An 18,095-nucleotide genomic window follows, 5' to 3' on the forward strand; every position below is an offset into this window, starting at 1 on the left:
TTCCTATTATAAATATCTGGGTGTAATTATTTCTGCCGACCTCCGTTGGAATCTCCATGTTGATTACGTCTTCCATAAGTGTCTCCAAAAACTCTATTTTTTCTTCGTCGAAACCTTAAAAACTCACCCGTCACATCAGACATCTCTGTTTTCGAACTCAAACCTACATCCGACCTGTACTCTCATATGCCTGTGAAACCTGGGACCCCCATACTCTCCCCAATACAGACAAATTAGAATCTATTCAAAATAAATCCGCTTGCTTCATTTCAAACTGTTGGTCATCCTCCTTCTCCGTTACTGAACTCAAGCGGAAACTCAATATCCAACTGCTTTCCACCCGTAGACTTATCTCTCGATTAACTTTCCCTTTCATGGCCAGTTTCATATCGACACTTTCAATTTTTTAACTCCAGCTTCGTACTTTTCCAATAGAATTAACCATTCCCATAAATTTAAACCCATCTTTGCATCCACTGATTGATTCAAATTCAGATTCTTTCCTCGAACAATAACCGATTGGAACAGTCTTCCACCAAAAATTATTGATTGCACAACAGTTTCCGATTTCTTTTGTAACATCAACCGTCTCTTCAGTCAAACTTCATCACCTCATTCCCTTGTATAGGCCTTGACCCAGCAATATTGAATAAATAAATTTACCTCCATTTCATTATTCCGATATTCACGTTATCTCAAAAATTATTCACTTTATCTCACTGCCATTATCTCACCGTCGTTCATGTTACATCACTCGCATCAGCCCCCATTTCTCTCTCTATTTGTCTTCTTTCGTACTCTTCTTATCTCACTCTATTTCATTCTTCTTTTGATCTCATCATCTACTTATCAAACTCTCTTAACATTTCTTTCATTCACCATAACTGTCCCTCATTATCTAGTCCTTCTACTCTGTACCTCCTCTCTATCCCAATTTCATTCTTCTAAATTGGCTATTATTTCACCAATGTTCGCCTTATCTCAGTCCGATCATCTCCTTCTTTCGCTTTATTTGGATTCTTTCGCTCTCTTCTCTTCGCATATATTTATATCCATCTCTTTTTCTGATCTCATACCATTTATCTTACAATCGTACTCCTTACCACACTGCAGTTATCTCACTGTCGTTCATCTATCATTTATATCGCTTTATTTGTTTTCTTTTGTTTTCTTCTTATCTCATTCCATTTCGTTCTCTTCTTACCTCAATCCCTTTCGCTCTCTTCTTATCTCACACTATTTACCTCCATTTCATTCTTCCGATCTCATTCAGTTTATCTTAAAAGTTATGCACCTTATCTCACTGCCGTTATCTCACCGTCATTGATGCTATATCACTCCCGTCATCCCCATTTCTCTCGCTTTGTCTTCTTCTGTTTTCTTATCTCACTCTATTTCATTCTTCTGATCTCATAATCTGCTTATCAGACTCCCTCTTTATTCTTTATCTATTTCTTCCAACTATATACCTCCTCTCTATCCCAATTTCATTCTTCTGGTCTCACTATGATTATCTCACCAACGTTCATCTTATCTTATACCGATCTCATGTTCATTTCTTCCACTTTATTTAGATTTTTCCGCTTTCTTCTTTTTTCACTCTATCTTCATTTCTTCTGCTCTCATTCTGGTTGTCTTACAATCGTGCACCTTATCTGACATCGTTCACCTTGTACCACACTTATTATCGCCATTCCTTTAACTCTATTCATCTTCTGTCATTCTTTTTTTTTTTCTCTTTTTATGTCATCTCACTCTATTTATCATTTTACTTATCTCACTCAGTTAATGTTCTTGTTTTATATTCATATCTCACTTTTTTTTTTCGAAAGCCAGCGACTAACTTGGAAACAAATCGACTAACTAAAATGCATAATCTAATGTAAGCAAACAACGTGATAACTAATGAAAATCATTTTCGTACCGGTCCCGCGTACAAAATAAATTAATAAAATTCATTGTTATCCACGGAAAAACTTACCGCGAGAGTTGATTGATGAGCCCCGAAATGGACAAAACAACAACACTTTGACTCTTTTCTAGAAAGTTCTGAAAATTTTTATTCATTATCCTCTTCTTTAATCAGGTTTAGTCTCCGTAGAAGGAATAATAATAAAAAATACCGTAAAAAGGTCATGTTCGAGGGAAAATAAATTGAATAAATTTGCATATATTTTTTTTTTCCTCGGAGAGAGAAAAAAAATTAAGATGAAACGTCAACCGACATGCATACATTGTGTCTACGTACAATGTTGAAAGAAAACTTGGAAAATCTCATTAGGAAATTTTCCCGAAGGGAATGTTTTTGTGTTTTTATAGCGTTCCACAGTAATACAAACTTTTCACTTTTGTACAACAAAACAAACACATTTTTTTGGGGGAGGGGGAATGTATTTTTTTTTTGCGTATTTATGTTTTAATGTAATAAAACATAACACTTTAATTTGAGAACTGGTGGCTTGGAATAGAGAAAGATAGAGTATTTCTTAACCTTTTTCCACCCATGGGTGCCTGCCCTTTGAACCATATATCATTTCCTTGCCCCTCCCCGTCCCATCATACAGGAAAATGAGTTCCTTTCTACTTATTCAATCGATTTTCTTAGTAATTGAATTTTCAGAACTACAAGTTTCAGTAATTTGTAGTGAACAAGAACACGAAAGAAGAAAAATTCTCTAAAATAAAATACGTTAGGGTCGTGCATATACGCGCACAATACGTTCCGGCATGTACCGATTCGTTAGGAATTCCGCGGAGGACTGTGTGTAGGAGGTGTGCAGGCGCGAATGCGCATCAACGCGCCAACTTCAAGGCGCGAATGCGAGCTGATCTCCCCGTTTAAAAGTCTCACCACAGAGAGCAATAGGCCTACAACGATGTAAACATTCACTCATTACATTTCACTTCTGAAATATAAATGGCTGCACTGAAAAATCAGACACAATACCATATACGCACTCAATCTGTTAGGTTCACGTACTCAACTTCCGGCACAACTCACTCGGTAGTAAATTGCCCACGGAGATAGACCGGACGTTGGAAACCCCTGCTTTAGAGAAACTGTTCCCAACGGTTTACGGAAATTTCTCTCCCCTTATATTTTTCGTCCCCAGTACATTTCAAGCCCTCGGAAATTTCGTCTACCCGGACCATATAAGACACCGAGTGAGTGACAAGGGGGTGGAGCTGACAGGGCTCTAACCCGGAGACTCAATATGATTCTCTCATCATTTTTTGCTTTTCACACTACGAATTTTATAATAGATAGGCCCATTAACAGTCAGACCTAGAGGCCTGCTAAAGATCCCTGATCATTTGATCATTTTTGTCGCACCACGGTCATTTTCTGCACACGAGGGCTAATTAGACCGGGACCTACAATTTATTGCCGATTCCGAACGGCAGGCTTGTTTTTTATACTCGTCGAGAGGTTGGTGCGCTAACCCCTCGATGGGGGACTCCCTGCGGTAGCAATTTTTTGCTGCGGTCAAGTCGCCGTTTTTTTGTTGTACCCCTGTGTCAGGAAAGTTTTCTGGCTAGGACGAACCGGGGATCGAACTCCCGACACCTCTAAACATCCTTTGGTACTTTAGGCGAGTATCTTATCGACCGAGCTACCGCGCCCCTAAAGATCCCTGGGTGTCCCGTAAAGTGCTCGTAAAGTCTGTAATCCAAGAATCTTCACTTCTAGTGGATAAAAATTTCCAAACTTATTACAGTAGACACTCGTTATAATGACCCCACGCTATAGCGACCATTCCATTCAACGACAGGTAGGATAAGTCACAAATATTGACTTCACAAAAATGACTATCATATATGTTTTACGTTCGATATAACGACCCTCCCAATATAACGTCTGTTTTGATGGGCCGAAGGGGGTCGTTATATCGAGCGTCGACTGTATATTCTGATGACCCGGAAAATGACAGTCATCAATCACCAATCAATCACAATCTTTCTTTAAGCAGGGTTTGTGGTTACAGCAAGGCACACACTTATGGGTACAGCTTCTGGTTCAAAAATTCGAATTTTATAAAGAAACGTGCGCGTGTGTGCACGGTTTTGTTTTTTCTCGAATTTGGCTTTTTCGCGTTTAAGAAATTTACAGGTTTGGTAGTGTTTTGCCATCTGCAGGAATTCTAAGATGTTTTTTCCCGTTGTCTTTGAGAAAGGGATTTTCAACATTTTGCATAAGTGAGGACTCTCGGGCCTCATCCGAAAGCCTTGGATGCATAGGAGGGTCTATTGATCCAGCAGTATGACTTTCAAAAGAAAGTGAGTAAACTGGTATGTGTGGTTTTCAATCAAATAAGGCACATGAACATCACTTGCCCGGGATGCCCATGATCCTCTTAAGACGGGCCTAAAGTCTATACGTTGGCACAAGATAGGAGCCCTGTCAGTCAAAGAGAAGCGTATTGACGAATCAAGAGCTCTGATTACAACCATTGCCAGAAGGATTTATTTTTCAACTAAAATAATCATGATGCACTAATCACATTGAATCATAGGGTGTTCATCCGTGTCGTCGGTATCTTCTGAGTGTGAAATCAATCATACATTCCCCCCCCCCCCTCTATCCAAGGGTAGGCCTGACAGGGCTCTAGAACGGGGACTCGGGACAAATCTTATTATTATTATTTTTTTTTTACACTATATATTCATTATAGAGGAGAACCACCGAATATCTCAGTCCAGGGAGCCTGGTTGAGATATTTTTCATATACCCCCCATTTGTCGGGGAGTGGGAGGGCATGGATGAGCCCAGGGCCGTCTTAGGAGCATCATGGGCCCCCGGGCCAAGTGATTTTTTTGAGGCCCCACCTCGTTAATTCTAGAAAATTTCAACCGGGTATCATTTTTGTGGGGCCCCTCTTCTCTTTAGGCCCCCGGCCCGGTGGGCCCATGCGTTAAGATGGTACTGGGTGAGCCCCGAGATGCTCGAAGGAAAAGGAACAACTTTATTATTGCATTAAATGCGCCCTCCAACTTTTTTTCCCCCAGATAGTGGGCGCATTCTTTGTTAATTCACCTGCACAGACCTGTTGTTTCTTTGCGCACAGAATTTTGATATCTCGATATGTGCGCAAAAAAGCATTCACTTTCAGCCTCTAAACGACGTCAATACTTCGCAAACCTATTCACTATGAAATAATAATGCCTTCCTTTCTGTATTACTTTGTCCACAACCAATAAACTGGTAAAAATAAAATTTTATCAGTAAAAATGTGCCTTCTAGAAAGTATTGAAAATAAGTGTGGAGTATTTTTACGTTAAATGCCATAAATCGGCTATTATACATGATAACCGGTTATTACGCATACTTATCAATCGTCTTGGTAAGTTTGATAAATTTATCACTTTTACCGGCGATTATGTATAATAATCAAGTGTCGTTGGTAAATTGGATCATTTTTGTCACATCACGGTCATTTTCTGCATACGAGGGCTAATTAGACCGGGACCTACAATTTATTGCCGATTCCGAACGTGCAGTGTTTTTTATACTCACCGAGAGGTTGGTGTGCTAATTCTTCGATGTGAGACTCCGTGCGATAACAATCTTTTTCTGTGGTAATGTCTCTGTTGTACCCTATATCAGGAAAGTTTCTGACAAGAACGAACCGGGTATCGAACTCGCGACACCTCTAAACATCCTTTGGTACTTTAGGCGAGGCTGGGTTACCATACCCTGAAAAACATAATTATAAAGTTGTTGCCCTGTCTCTTCTGAGGCCAATAAGAAATCCAAGTTCTAATTTTATTATTCGTTGAGATATTTGAATTCGAAAATGAAAGGAACGTTAGGAAAAAAACACCATAAACTGACGTATGTTCCCCTAATTTATGCAGTTCTTTCCACACATCTCTGATTTTTTTAAACACACACTATCTCGTTAAAATTCAAAACAAAGAACGGCTTTGTATAAGTATCAGTGACAATAAAGTTTTTCTTCTTTGAAAGCTCTCCGGGTTCCGGGATTTTTAAGGGTTCCGTGATGTTGGGTGATGCGGAACAACAAAAAAGGTATCGCGGAACACCAGTTGGAAACCCATGCTCTAAAGCAGTGTTTCCCAAAGCGTGCAATATAGCCCATGGTCCAGGGGAGGACGATAGAAGCTACGAGGATAACACACTTCTTTTGAAATCACAGGCTGCGGTCTCCGGCCCTTATGTCCCACTGGGCGCACGTGCAATTTTTCTCCCTAGTCATTGGGATCAGCTATACATTTTAGTCAAATGGCTTGTATGTTGCATCGAGTTTATGGCTGTCTTCATGGGGAGAACGACGCGAGTGATTCGATACTTGCGAGCACGGGGAGCCATCACTATAAATCTTTGCTAACTGTTTTCCAGCACAACCCTGCCTCTTTTGAGGTAACGGAAGAGTATGGTGCTTTGTATCAGTCCGGGGTTGTGAGCGGTTATATCATCTATCTATCTACGAGGATAACATAAGATCTTATGGGTTGGCTTGAGTTGGGGGATGAGAGGAAAAAAAAATTTAGAAGGGGGCGATGTAACAAAAAGTTTAGGAAACTGCTCTAAAGGTTCCGATAATGACCGATCATTTAATCTTACATATAGAAACGTCCTCTCCACTTGTCAACACAAAATTCATCGAAAGACTGGTTATTTGTGGAGATGAAGATTACAAGGAAGAAAATTCATCACTGCCCCCACGGGGACTCGAACCTCGGTCTCTCGCTTGCCGAGTATTGACATGTGGAATCTTGTATTGACAAGTGGAGAGGACGTTTCTATATGCATATGGCCATCTGGTTGGCCTTTGTCATTCTCGAGCTATTAGTTGATTGTTGACGCCATCCATGTACGGTGCCTTTCAACATATATATACGCTCCAAGGTTGAAATATTCTATCTGCTTCCATAGCTTAGATGGTAGAGCACTCGTCCGGCAAGCGAGAGACCGGGGTTCGAGTCCCCGTGGGGGCAGAGATAAGCTTTCTTCCTTGTAATCTTCATCTCCACAAATAACCAGTCTTTCGATGAATCTTGCATTTAATCTTAGTCATTGTCAAGCTCTGTATCGATGCCGATAAAGATCAAGTTTGGCCTTGAGCTATTTCCGTAGAAAGCAGTATATAAAGGGGATGAGCTTTTATTTATTTTACATCCATAAAATCGATGCGCTCATACATTAATCTGGAACTGCCGTTCGAGGCAACGCGCAACTGTCCGGGAAACTCTCGTGGCCTACTTTCCAGGCTTCCTGTAAACGTCTTGGCATCGATTCAATAGCGATGAACTTTGGGCAGTTTAATAGTTCCAAGGCTGACCAATAAGTAATTACTTTGGCCTAAATTCGGATATAGGTTGGCTGCTTCGGTGTAGAATTCATTCCAGTTGAAACACCGATGAATATGAATCATCCTATGCAAACAATATTAAAACTCTGTACCTAAAGATGACCCTAGTGGGAGGCTGGAAGGGTTTCAGCTTGGAAAGGCTCTTGGATATATAAACCCGATTTTTTTTAATCCGTTCAAAGCCATGCACATTGTTTCTCCTGTAAAATTAACTTGACCATACGTCCCGCATTTCAAGAAGCTATCTCGTTTTTTGTGGTACTAAACTATTTCACGTTCCCCAATTATGTCAGATAAATTTTTCCACATTGTTGATGAGCCATCATATTTTCTTACTTTTATGGTAATTTTTTAAATTAATCTAAAATTTTCATCATAGAATTAAACCCTAACGCCAAAACACCTACTCCAAGTTTTCCAGATCAGGGTTGTCTTGAGAGCATCTTGGGCCCCCGGATAAGCGATTTTTCTAAGGCCCTACTTCGAAAAACTTCAACTAGTTTTAATTTTTGTGAGCCCCCCATCGTTCTCTGGAGTGCCCCAGTGGGACGATGCGTTAAGATGGCACTGTCCCAGCGCAAAAGCGAGGGGAGTGCAAGTAGTGTTCAGGTGCTCCAGGCTTTGGCCAAATGAGAATCCAAATTTTTTCTGTAGCCGCTCCCGAAAAGTTACTGGAAGCGGGGAGTACCAAAATGCCCAATTTGTCCCACGTAATAAAGCCATTCTTGTTTCGGGAATTACCGCCCAAGGTAGTTTTAGCAGCAACGTGGGCCAAGTGACTTACCTGACAAATTTAAACTAGTTCTCGTGCTTGGGAGGCCCCTTGGGCAGCGCACCACTTCTATCACAAGGTCGTATGAAACGGGCTTTTAGTTATTTTGCGTATGTTGGTAATATTATTTCCCTTATAAAAATATCAACTGTTAAAATTTTGCAGTAAATTTGTTAATTTAATTTATATATTTTTTTCAAAAATATTTATAAATATTATAGTCTTTTTTTATGCTTACGTTATTTTTTATCAATTCTATTTGAAGAATTATTAACAGTTGTGTTATCTATTCGATAGGTGGCAGAAAAGATTCTAGTTAAAGGATGTTTCTCAATGTATTATATACTGTATAGTTATTTTATAAAATGGATATTTGGGATAATAGGGATTTAATAGGGATAAATTTTATTTTTACTCGTTTGTGTTGGTTATGGACAAAAGTAACTAAGAAAAACACACAATTTTTTTCATTATTAATAAGTTTAAGAAATATGGACAGTTAGAGTCTGAGAATGACTAAGAATAAGAGTATGTGTATCCGTGTACATAAAATACGAAACATCGATAATTTTTACCAAAAACTTTGCCGTAAGTCGGCAATATCATCAATTATTGCTTAAAAATTATCAATTGGGGGGTAATGAACAATTACTGGAAATTGCAATGAATTAAATTGTTGGTGGCAGAAAATTTTAGATCATGACAAAAAAATATGTTCAGATGTGTGAATATTTATATTTTTAGTCATAATTATGATAATACATAATTAAAACATAATTATGCATAATATAATACGTAATGAAAATTATCTTCATTCACAATTTCAGTAAAGATTGTAAATTCAACTATGTTTTTCGTTAAAAAACGTGACTAGAGTGCATAAAAAAAGTGAGAACAGCAAAAATTACAGGGGGAATATAGTATAACTTAAAATATGAGGCATTCCTGCATAGTATGTACTTTACTGATGAATCTTAATGTCCCGTATTTTATGTAACATATGATCACGTTACTCGTGTTGTAAGTTAGTGGGCCGTTGAATTGTTTCAGACGTTCGACGGCCGTTCGACATTCGTCGGATTGTTTCAGAATTGAACAGCCACCTCGTTGGGCATTTTGCCTGTTGTGGCATTGTATTTGTATTTTAATGGTCCTTGGGTTAAGAATGGTTGAGAAACGCTGCCCTATCTTGTATGAGGTAGTGTAATATTTCTTTCATTCCGCACAGATATCGAAATTCCGTGCGTAGGGAAACAGCAGGTCTATGCAGGTGAAATTAAAGAGGATGTGCCCCACTATCTGGAAAAAAAGTTAAAGAGCACATTTCATCTGGATCAAAAAGGATCCATAGTACCACCGAAATAAATAAATTATTCAGCTTAGCAGCATTATTCCCCTCATTTTCCACGAAATTCGGGCGATTGACAAGGGCCACATAGTCCCTCCGATGAGGGCTTCCCCTCCCCCCCGGATGAGGATTTACCGTTTTGCGGCCCTTGGGCTGTACAAATTTGGACGCAATTCATTCATCCATTATAGTCTAGTTTTCTTTCATTCCCACAAATTAGCCGCCCCGGACTATAGCCTGCTTTGCCCTCCCCATACCGTAAATATGTTTGTGTCACTATCTTTCGGTCGTTTACATGCTTTCACGCCCTCTGGGTCACTGTTTTCGTCCCTCGATCATCGGATCATTCTTTTGGTCACTCACATACTTGCACAATGTTTGGTCACTCATATGCTTCCACATTCTCTAGGTTAGTCATCCAAGTGGACATTTTTTAAACGCTACACTATCTCGTTAAAACTGAAAACAAAGATCAAATTTGCGAATATCAGCAACACGAAAATTTTCGTTGAAAGCTCTCCAGGATTTGTAAGGGTTCCGTGGTGTTTGATCATGCGGAACCCCAAAAAAACTGTCACGGAACCCCAGGGTTCCGCGGAACACCATTTGGAAAACCGTGATCTAGCGTTGTAATTTCTTTCTTACCTCGAAAAGACAGTATTGTTACCTCTTTTGTCTTCTCTTGGTGAGACCTTATCACTATGACGTAACTGCATTCACCAGATAGATAGATATATTGTCTCGGTGGGTGTTTTTTACTCTGTAGTAATAACATGGGCAGGCCGCGCTTAATTATGAATGTGCCGGCCTCGAACGAAAGCCACGCTCGTCCTCGAGACATAAAACGAAGATCGCTTTTATCGATCGGTCCAACCGGCGACTCTCCCACATCGGCAAGCAAAGCTCTTAAAAGCCATACAAAAGGGGGAAGCGAGAGAGGCTCTATGGCGACTAAAGCATTGACTTTTTGTGCGTTGTGTGTGTTCTGAGAGATTGGGGGGTGAGAGGAAAAGTGGTAAACGGGAAAATGGAGTGATTCATGTGGCTCCATCCATTCCGGAAATGAGATCTGGACATGAAAATGCGGCACCAGGAAAAGAAAATTCTAATATGGGAACAGCAGCAGTGTAAAACTCTCTCTCTCTCTCTTCCCTCTTGGTGTGTGTGTGTAGAACTGTCCAACAAGCCACTCCCTAAATCACGTGTTGTCTCACAGTTATGTTTTTTTTTAGTTGCAGTATTCACCATTAATTCGATTTCTTGTTCACCGTGGGTTTTGGTAATTGTTGCAATTACGAGCGAGTGCTGTTCGCGTCTCTCGCAATTTCCTCAAATGATTCGAATCTCGTAGCTTTTAAATGGTATTATAATCGAATCATTTTTTGACACGTTTCCTCTTCCTTTATATGAAGATGGTACCTCTTGAATCTCTTCCGCCGTCCCGGGGAGAAAAAACAAAACAAAAATGGCAGTAAAAATATGAACTGCCTACGTGTTATTTTATAATTTGTCAATTATACAAATTGATGTTGAGAGAATTTAGAACTCAAGAATTCATAGAATGAATACATTTTTTGAGGAAATAATGGGCAAAAGTCAATAAAATTCAGTATGATTAGTATTCAGTATATCAGCGGTGAGAAACTTGAACAGTTGTGAAGATGGCATCCAGAACTAAGCTAATGTATAACGAGGAGACCATATGACCGGTATTTTTCACAGAATGTTGCCAGTAATTTTAGCTGTTTTCCCGTTTTTTTAATAAAGCAAACTTGTGAAACTTACTGAAATAATAATTATTTCATTATAAATTATTTAAATATCAATTGTTAATGAAGATAATTTCAAAACTTATAAAATTTCATCACGATAAATATTGCTATATTAATACATACAGTCGGCCCCGCTTAATCGGATAATATACCCCTTACTTTGCACCTGCTGAAAATCGGAATAAAGCCTACCCAACCGCGTTTCGTAGAGGGTTTAGTGATTTCTGTTATATACCGCTTAAAGGGTTAATATATGATAATTTCAACTACTTTCTACCCGCTTAATCGAATATTACGCTTCACACGTCAACTGTTAATACACATCAACCACTATGCACATAATGTTTTTATCGAATTTGGAATTAATGGAAAATATGCTATTAAGTTAGGATTACAAAAGAAAACATTTGAGAGTAGGATTCGAGTTGTCTTCAATGCGTACATTTAATTATTTTATTTTTGCTCTATGTTGTATCAATAGAGAGCGCTGACTTCCCTAATGAGAAGTAAAAACATTATGTATTGTGATCATTTGGAATCGTTGATTAAGCGGGCTGACTGTATATTAACTAATATTAATATTAATATATTGATATATGACAAATATTACTATATTAATAATCATCTCACACATATTTTTCATGTTCTATACTCTTTTTTTGTAAAATACGTTCAAATTCACTGTCATTTGAAATGATACTTTATTTTCCTGCCCATTTTTAATTTTTAGTGATTTCAGTAATGAATAGGCTGTTTTTTTGGCAACACACAATTGGTTTGATCTACTAAATTAAACATACTAACCTCCTACAATTTTCTATATTTTTCTCTGTCAAATATGGTGAGCTTATATTATAAGATGTATGGTCACCTCTGACAGATACGTAGATCGTCATAGTGTCGAGACCGTGGGTGACTCCTCGTGTAAAGGAGACCGTGGGTGACTCCCCGTGTCAACGGGACCGTGGGTGACTCCCCGTGTCAACGGGACCGTGGGTGATTCCCTGTGTCCCTCACATCGAAGCTTTTCTTACCTCCTGGATGGGCGTCTCGAAGTGGTTGAAAATTCATAATTGCTCTTCTCCCAAATGCTGCACCCTAGGCATGTTCAATCGGGCTCAAGTCTGGAGATCTGTTTGTTTTGAAGATGCTCGTCTACAAGTTCGCTTGAATGTGCAAGAGTGTTGTCGTCTTTAAAAAAAAGAATTGAGACCAAACTGCACCTGAAAATCTCTGGTCATATTGCTTCTAAGATCTGTAATTCTGCGCAGTCTGGGGGGGAGGGACCCTCTGTCAAATACGTCGAGCGGTAAGCAATCAAACGCCTGCTCAGACCATGACAACTCCTTTTGAATTAAAATATCTCAGCGAATATTGCAATTGGAAACGTGGATTTTTTTGGCCTCAGGAGAGACAGGGCAACAAGTTTCTAATTGGGATTTTGAGCACAGTGTCCGTATAAAAAGTTAAGTTCCTATTTCAAAAACTATACAACCCCTTGCAATATGAATGACGTATTTTGATTTTACATATTATTTGAATCAACAGTTCGCAGGTATTTGCGGTGTGCGCTGTAAGCTATGCACCCTGTATTTTCCAGTTTTTACTTTGTATTTGTGAGAGATTTGATGAAAATGTGTTTGTTGTCTTAACTTTGAATACCAGTGTGTATTATTACTCTGCTTGCAGTTTGCGATGCTGTTTCCGACCTGAGCCTGGACGGTCGAGACGTGGGCTTTTTCCTGCGCTCTCAAGATTCTTCCCAAGACTCGAGCCGCGACGAATCCGAGAGGTTCACCCTGCTCCATTCCGAATCACCGGTCACTGTCAAATCTCAGTTCGGTCCGTTCGTCGTCAAGCAGACAGTCTTGCCTTTCGTCAGCCAATTGGCGTCTTTAACCAAGAATGCGACGGCGGACACGGAGTTCGAGCACCTACTACCGGCGTCCGACGTCGACATCGGCGCCCACATCGTGACGACCGAAGTCCGGAGGGACCGTCCGGTTCTGAGGGTCCTCTTCCACAGCAGTAGAGCGTCGGACCCGAAACTAAGAAAAGTCGGCGGTCACGATGATCCGAACAAAAGTATATTTGAAAACACACTTTTACACTGTATTTGTATTCCCGCAATATATTTGTTAAAGTGTACTGATCTGTCGTAATTTCCTCCCTTTCTCAGGTTCCGACGGCCTGTGCGTCGCTCTATACCTCCACAGCCAGGGTCAACACCTGATGACGGCCTGCAACCCAGGCTCCAGCAGAGACGGGATATGTCTCGCGCAAGCGACTCTGCCAGCTGCCTGGTGGCCGCCTTTGGAATCCCCAGCCTGGAAGAGCGTCAAGACCCAGAAGACGTGGGTGCGGGTCGAGTACGCGGCACTCCAGAGTATGTCCCTGGAATGTACAGACTCTTCGCTGCCGGTGTCTGTCCCTCCTGGCCTACCGAGCATTTATCTCGCCGACATCCCGCTGAGTGCTGCTCACGGCAGTTACGAGGAGGTCAAGAGCGACGACGTGGTTCGGATCCTCGTGCCACAAGCCCCCGTTTTCCCAAAGTCCAAAGTTTATGTACCTGTTTATTTGCAACCGAATCCTGTATATCCGCCTTACGTTTTTGTTATCAGGTAATCATATAGTAAACTAATTACTGATATAACGGAAATACTTTCTGGATATTAAGTAAATTGCTACTAACATTTAGCCTTTCTTAACTTCAGTTAATGGTCCCCAGGTGGCTGCAGCAGTGCGCCACGCCACCGTGCGTAAATATTCGTCGCGGACACTCAGCAGCAGAAACTACAGCCATCAATCAGCGAGAATGTTTTTGAACGATGTAGGACATTTTATCCAGTACTAGTAAATATTATGCGATAGCAATGCAATCTACTGGACTGGAAAAGAACTAAAACGACGTTTCATATCGAGAACTGTCACCACAAGAACAGTTTCCGTCCAATCATAGCAATGCTACTGCTGCAGTCTGCCAACGTTGCAGCTGTGCCTTTGCGCGTAAATTTAATTAAAACTTTTCTTTTTAAGTAATTTAAAATATCATTTTTTATTTTTTTTTATTTAGCGTAATAAATTTGTTTTAAAATTATAAAAATGGGCCATGGACCAACCAGTAAAAGGCCATAGATCCCTGGGGTGGGGAGGTGCAGGTACCCCCATTTGGGAACCACTGGAACCTGATTTCGATTCCCGGTGGAGACCTGTAGACTTTTCTTTCCGAGTTTACTTCTACGTATTATCTAGGAAAGAAAATTCTTTCTTTCTTACATTGCGCTTAGAAACTACTTGATAATTTCCCATAAACCCACGTATATCAGCGGTAGTCCCCCCCCCCCCACCCACCCAACTAAGAGGAGAAGAAGAGCCCAACCCGAGCCCAACTCCGGTTTATCGCCATGGGAGTTAGATAACAATTTGAGTGTGTATCTAGTGTTGTGCATGAATTTTCAGTGATACCATCTATTTTTTAAACTATAAGTGAGGTGCAATGATTGAATATTTGTACAGCTGTAGGCCTGTTGTTCGCATTCGCGAAGTTTCCTCGAAGTCTCGAAGTTGGGAACTTCAGAGAACCAACTTCAGCTAACCACCAATTGTGCCTCCGGTGGCCTAATAAAGATCAGGACACAGGAGGCAGCCTGAAGGATTGACCTTAACCTAACACATAACCTGAAGGATTGACCTTAACCTGACACATAACCTGAAGGATCGACCTTATATTTCTCGCACTATAAATTAACTAAAAATCAATGTATGAGGTCTGCTAAAAGTCCTGACCAAAGAGCGGGACCAAAAATCATGCCCTAGTGCAGTCGTCTTCAACCTTCTCACAGTTGAGGACCGGAGAACGCAATTGAAAACTTTGTGGAGCAGCGGAAAAATGGACGAATTAATTTGCGGACCGGCAAAAAAAAAAATGCGAGACACAATTCACTGACCTCTAACGATTAACATATAAAAATATATAAAAACCAATGTGTATAGACGGAATGTGTATAGATTGCATAAATCTAAAATTACGTATCTGCTATATAGATTAGTCGAAATTTTTCGCGGACCGACAGAAAATTCTCACGGACCAACACCGGTCCAGCGATTGAAGAAGACTGTATCGTTGACAAATCAATGTATGAGGTCAGCTAAAAGTCTTAACGAGAGGACTGGTTAAAAAACACGGCCATGTGCAGAAAACATAGTCGAATAAAAAAAAAAAGTTTGAGAAACATTAGAACTTTAGGACGTCAATGAACTTGCCCGTCCGTCCCTGTCAGAGATAAAACTACCTACTGCTTAAAGCTGCGCTCATAGTGGAGCGAAGAGGTACTAGTTCCTAAGAATTGCGATTAGGAAGAAAAAAAATGCATAGGGATGGAGGAAGAGATAGAGCACATAGTAAAAGAGGAGGAGGAGGAGGATAGAGAAAATGGCCGGAGGGATTCTGAAATGGTAAGAGGATGATGATGATCCACAAAAGAGGGAAAGACAGAAAAGGATAAAGGGACCAATCAGCCGATAGTTAAAATCAGCAGATCGGGGGTGAAAACAAGCATATTTATTCAATTCCCGCACCTTGTTGAGTGGCCTTTCTCTCTCTTCTTTTATCTCGCTTCTCGAGTATGTGCTGTTTAGAACAAAACAATACAATTTACTCGTCGCTAGTTCCTATTATGCACACCCATACCTCTTGGTCGTCACACTATGGGCACGGCCTAATGCGAGGGAAATATTTAAACGGAAAAACCGTTTTACTCGCATTTACAGCCGTTCTTTTCCCAAATTTCCTCCGTTTTTCGAATTCGAATATCTCTGTGAATATTGCACTTAGAAACACTGACTTTCCCCCCTTGGCATCAGGAAAGACAGGGAAACAACTTTCTAACTGGAAGTTAGAGCACAGGGGGACCGTATAAAAATGTATATTTTTTTAATATTTTGTTATACACTGCATTTTCACTCCCAAAATTGGTACAGGGTAATTTTTGAACGCATTTTTAAATTTAAATTATACCTCTGCAATGGACGATTGATGAGATAAAGGCAGTGCTAGCACTTACAGGGCACCTTGTAAAAATATGCAAAAATCACTTCGAATGATAGCCTCATGATTTGATAAAGAGATCATATCTACCTGCAATTTATGTGATTATATTTATTCTAATTACTGGAATCAATTCAAGCATATAAATTGCCTTTTATAGAGTCTTCCGAGTCTGAACGAGTCTTCCTTGACCATAATAATATGAGTTTATAGGCAACGCGCCAGAAATAAAATCGGATCTGGTAAGATACTGGCACGTACGGAAACAAATTCCGGAGTATGATGGTAATGGGAAGCACAATATCAATGGTTCCTTTAATAGTGTTCAACGTTTATGTCACATAATATATATAAATGGTTTTTGGCTCGCATTCAAATACGTCGAAAGGACAAGTATAAAAGTCTCACAATAATCTTCGCATCAAATAAAAGTCTCAAACAAACGTCAGATGTTGACATCGTTTACACTGGAATAATTACATGCAGAGTGATTCCCATAATTCCCTCTTGCCGCATTTTACTAAGGAACCACATACTTTAAATCAGAAAAAGTAACCAAATAACGTGTATAGCTCAGATACGTAATTAAAGTTGCTAGGGGGTTGTGTAGTTATTAAAATATGAAAATTAACGTTTTTGTACGGACACTTCTGTAATCAAAGTCTTTCTTGAGGTCGACAAAAAATTTCTTCGTTTCCAAGTGCTATATTCGCTGAAATATAAGGTATATTCGGATTCGAAAATTGGAGAAAAGTTGGGAAAGGACAGCATAAACTAACGGACAAAGCTTCGGACAGCCCTCGTTAGGGCTGCAGGCTCCGAATCGAATAGGGTCTCTCAAATCATTGAATAGTTTGTTTTTTTTTGTTTATTGACATTAATTTTTCCTATTTCTTCAATGTTTCATTTTATTTTGTTATTTTTAAACTCGTGCTTCACTACTGAGGGAAATTTGTTGCAAGGTTTAAAAGGGCTCCAAAAATTTTTAGTCCCCATTACTGAATTCTTTAGGCCTTGCACATTGATATACATACGCCTAACTCAGGGCCGTCTTACGAACATCATAGACCCTCCTTGAGCGAGCGCATTGATTGTTTTCTGAGGCCCTTGTCTGATTATAAATGCCTGCTTACTGATTAACATGCCTAATCTCGAAAATCTTAACTTAATCTCATTATTATGACCCCTCTCTTTGAACTCCGGGCCCCCAGACCGTTCCCGGAGAGTCCCATGTATTAAGACGGCACTCGTCCAACTGAGAAATCGATGTTTGACCATTAAGACCAAAAATGGCAAATTGTAGGTGCCTCGCATGAAATTTTGAAACCACGAATTTTCCACCGTATTTTAATTATAATTGCGATTTCTCTACCATCATGAATATAGAATGAAGTTTATGTTTTGAATTGATCATACTTCTTCGCTCTCTTGTTCAAAGGGCTCGTGTAAAGAGTGGCCTTCGAATATTAGGAGCCCAAGTGTATCAGCCTTCACAGTGGAGCATAACCGTTGAGCTCAATCCCAGGCAGACCGTGGCAACAGTGACGGCCTTCGTCAAGGACACCTCCACGGATTCACCTGACAGCGACGAGTCCTCGGAGAACAAGTAAATATGCATTCGATCTATATATATTTATATATAATGAGAATCCTGACTGACTCACTGACTGATTCATTGACTGATTCACTGATCATCACCGAGCCGAAACCACTGAAGTTGTGAATATGAAATTTGGTCAGTAGTTTCATTTCATGAAGAGTAAAGACCCACTAAGAAAGGGTTTTTCGAAATTCGTCACCTTAGGGGGTCATAAGGGGG

The 18,095-nt window shown here is 40.0% G+C and overlaps 1 protein-coding gene and 1 non-coding gene across 2 annotated transcripts in view; both read left to right on the forward strand.

Moving 5' to 3' along the window:
* Nucleotides 1–18,095, forward strand: part of dtn (transmembrane protein 132C dtn) — a 53,432-nt gene that overhangs the window by 16,315 nt on the left and 19,022 nt on the right. The window contains exons 2-4 of the mRNA XM_089242844.1: nucleotides 12,916–13,311; nucleotides 13,406–13,850; nucleotides 17,715–17,882. Coding sequence (XP_089098970.1) covers nucleotides 12,916–13,311; nucleotides 13,406–13,850; nucleotides 17,715–17,882 — 1,009 coding nt within the window. The remainder of the gene's footprint in view (nucleotides 1–12,915; nucleotides 13,312–13,405; nucleotides 13,851–17,714; nucleotides 17,883–18,095) is intronic.
* Nucleotides 6,889–6,960, forward strand: TRNAA-GGC (transfer RNA alanine (anticodon GGC)). The gene has a single exon. It is a non-coding gene; the product is annotated as a tRNA-Ala (tRNA).

Source organism: Pholcus phalangioides, unplaced genomic scaffold, assembly GCF_987345545.1.
Source record: "Pholcus phalangioides strain wild (caught in Gottingen) unplaced genomic scaffold, Ppha-v1.0 ptg000015l_1, whole genome shotgun sequence".
In the NCBI taxonomy this organism is placed as follows: domain Eukaryota; kingdom Metazoa; phylum Arthropoda; class Arachnida; order Araneae; family Pholcidae; genus Pholcus; species Pholcus phalangioides.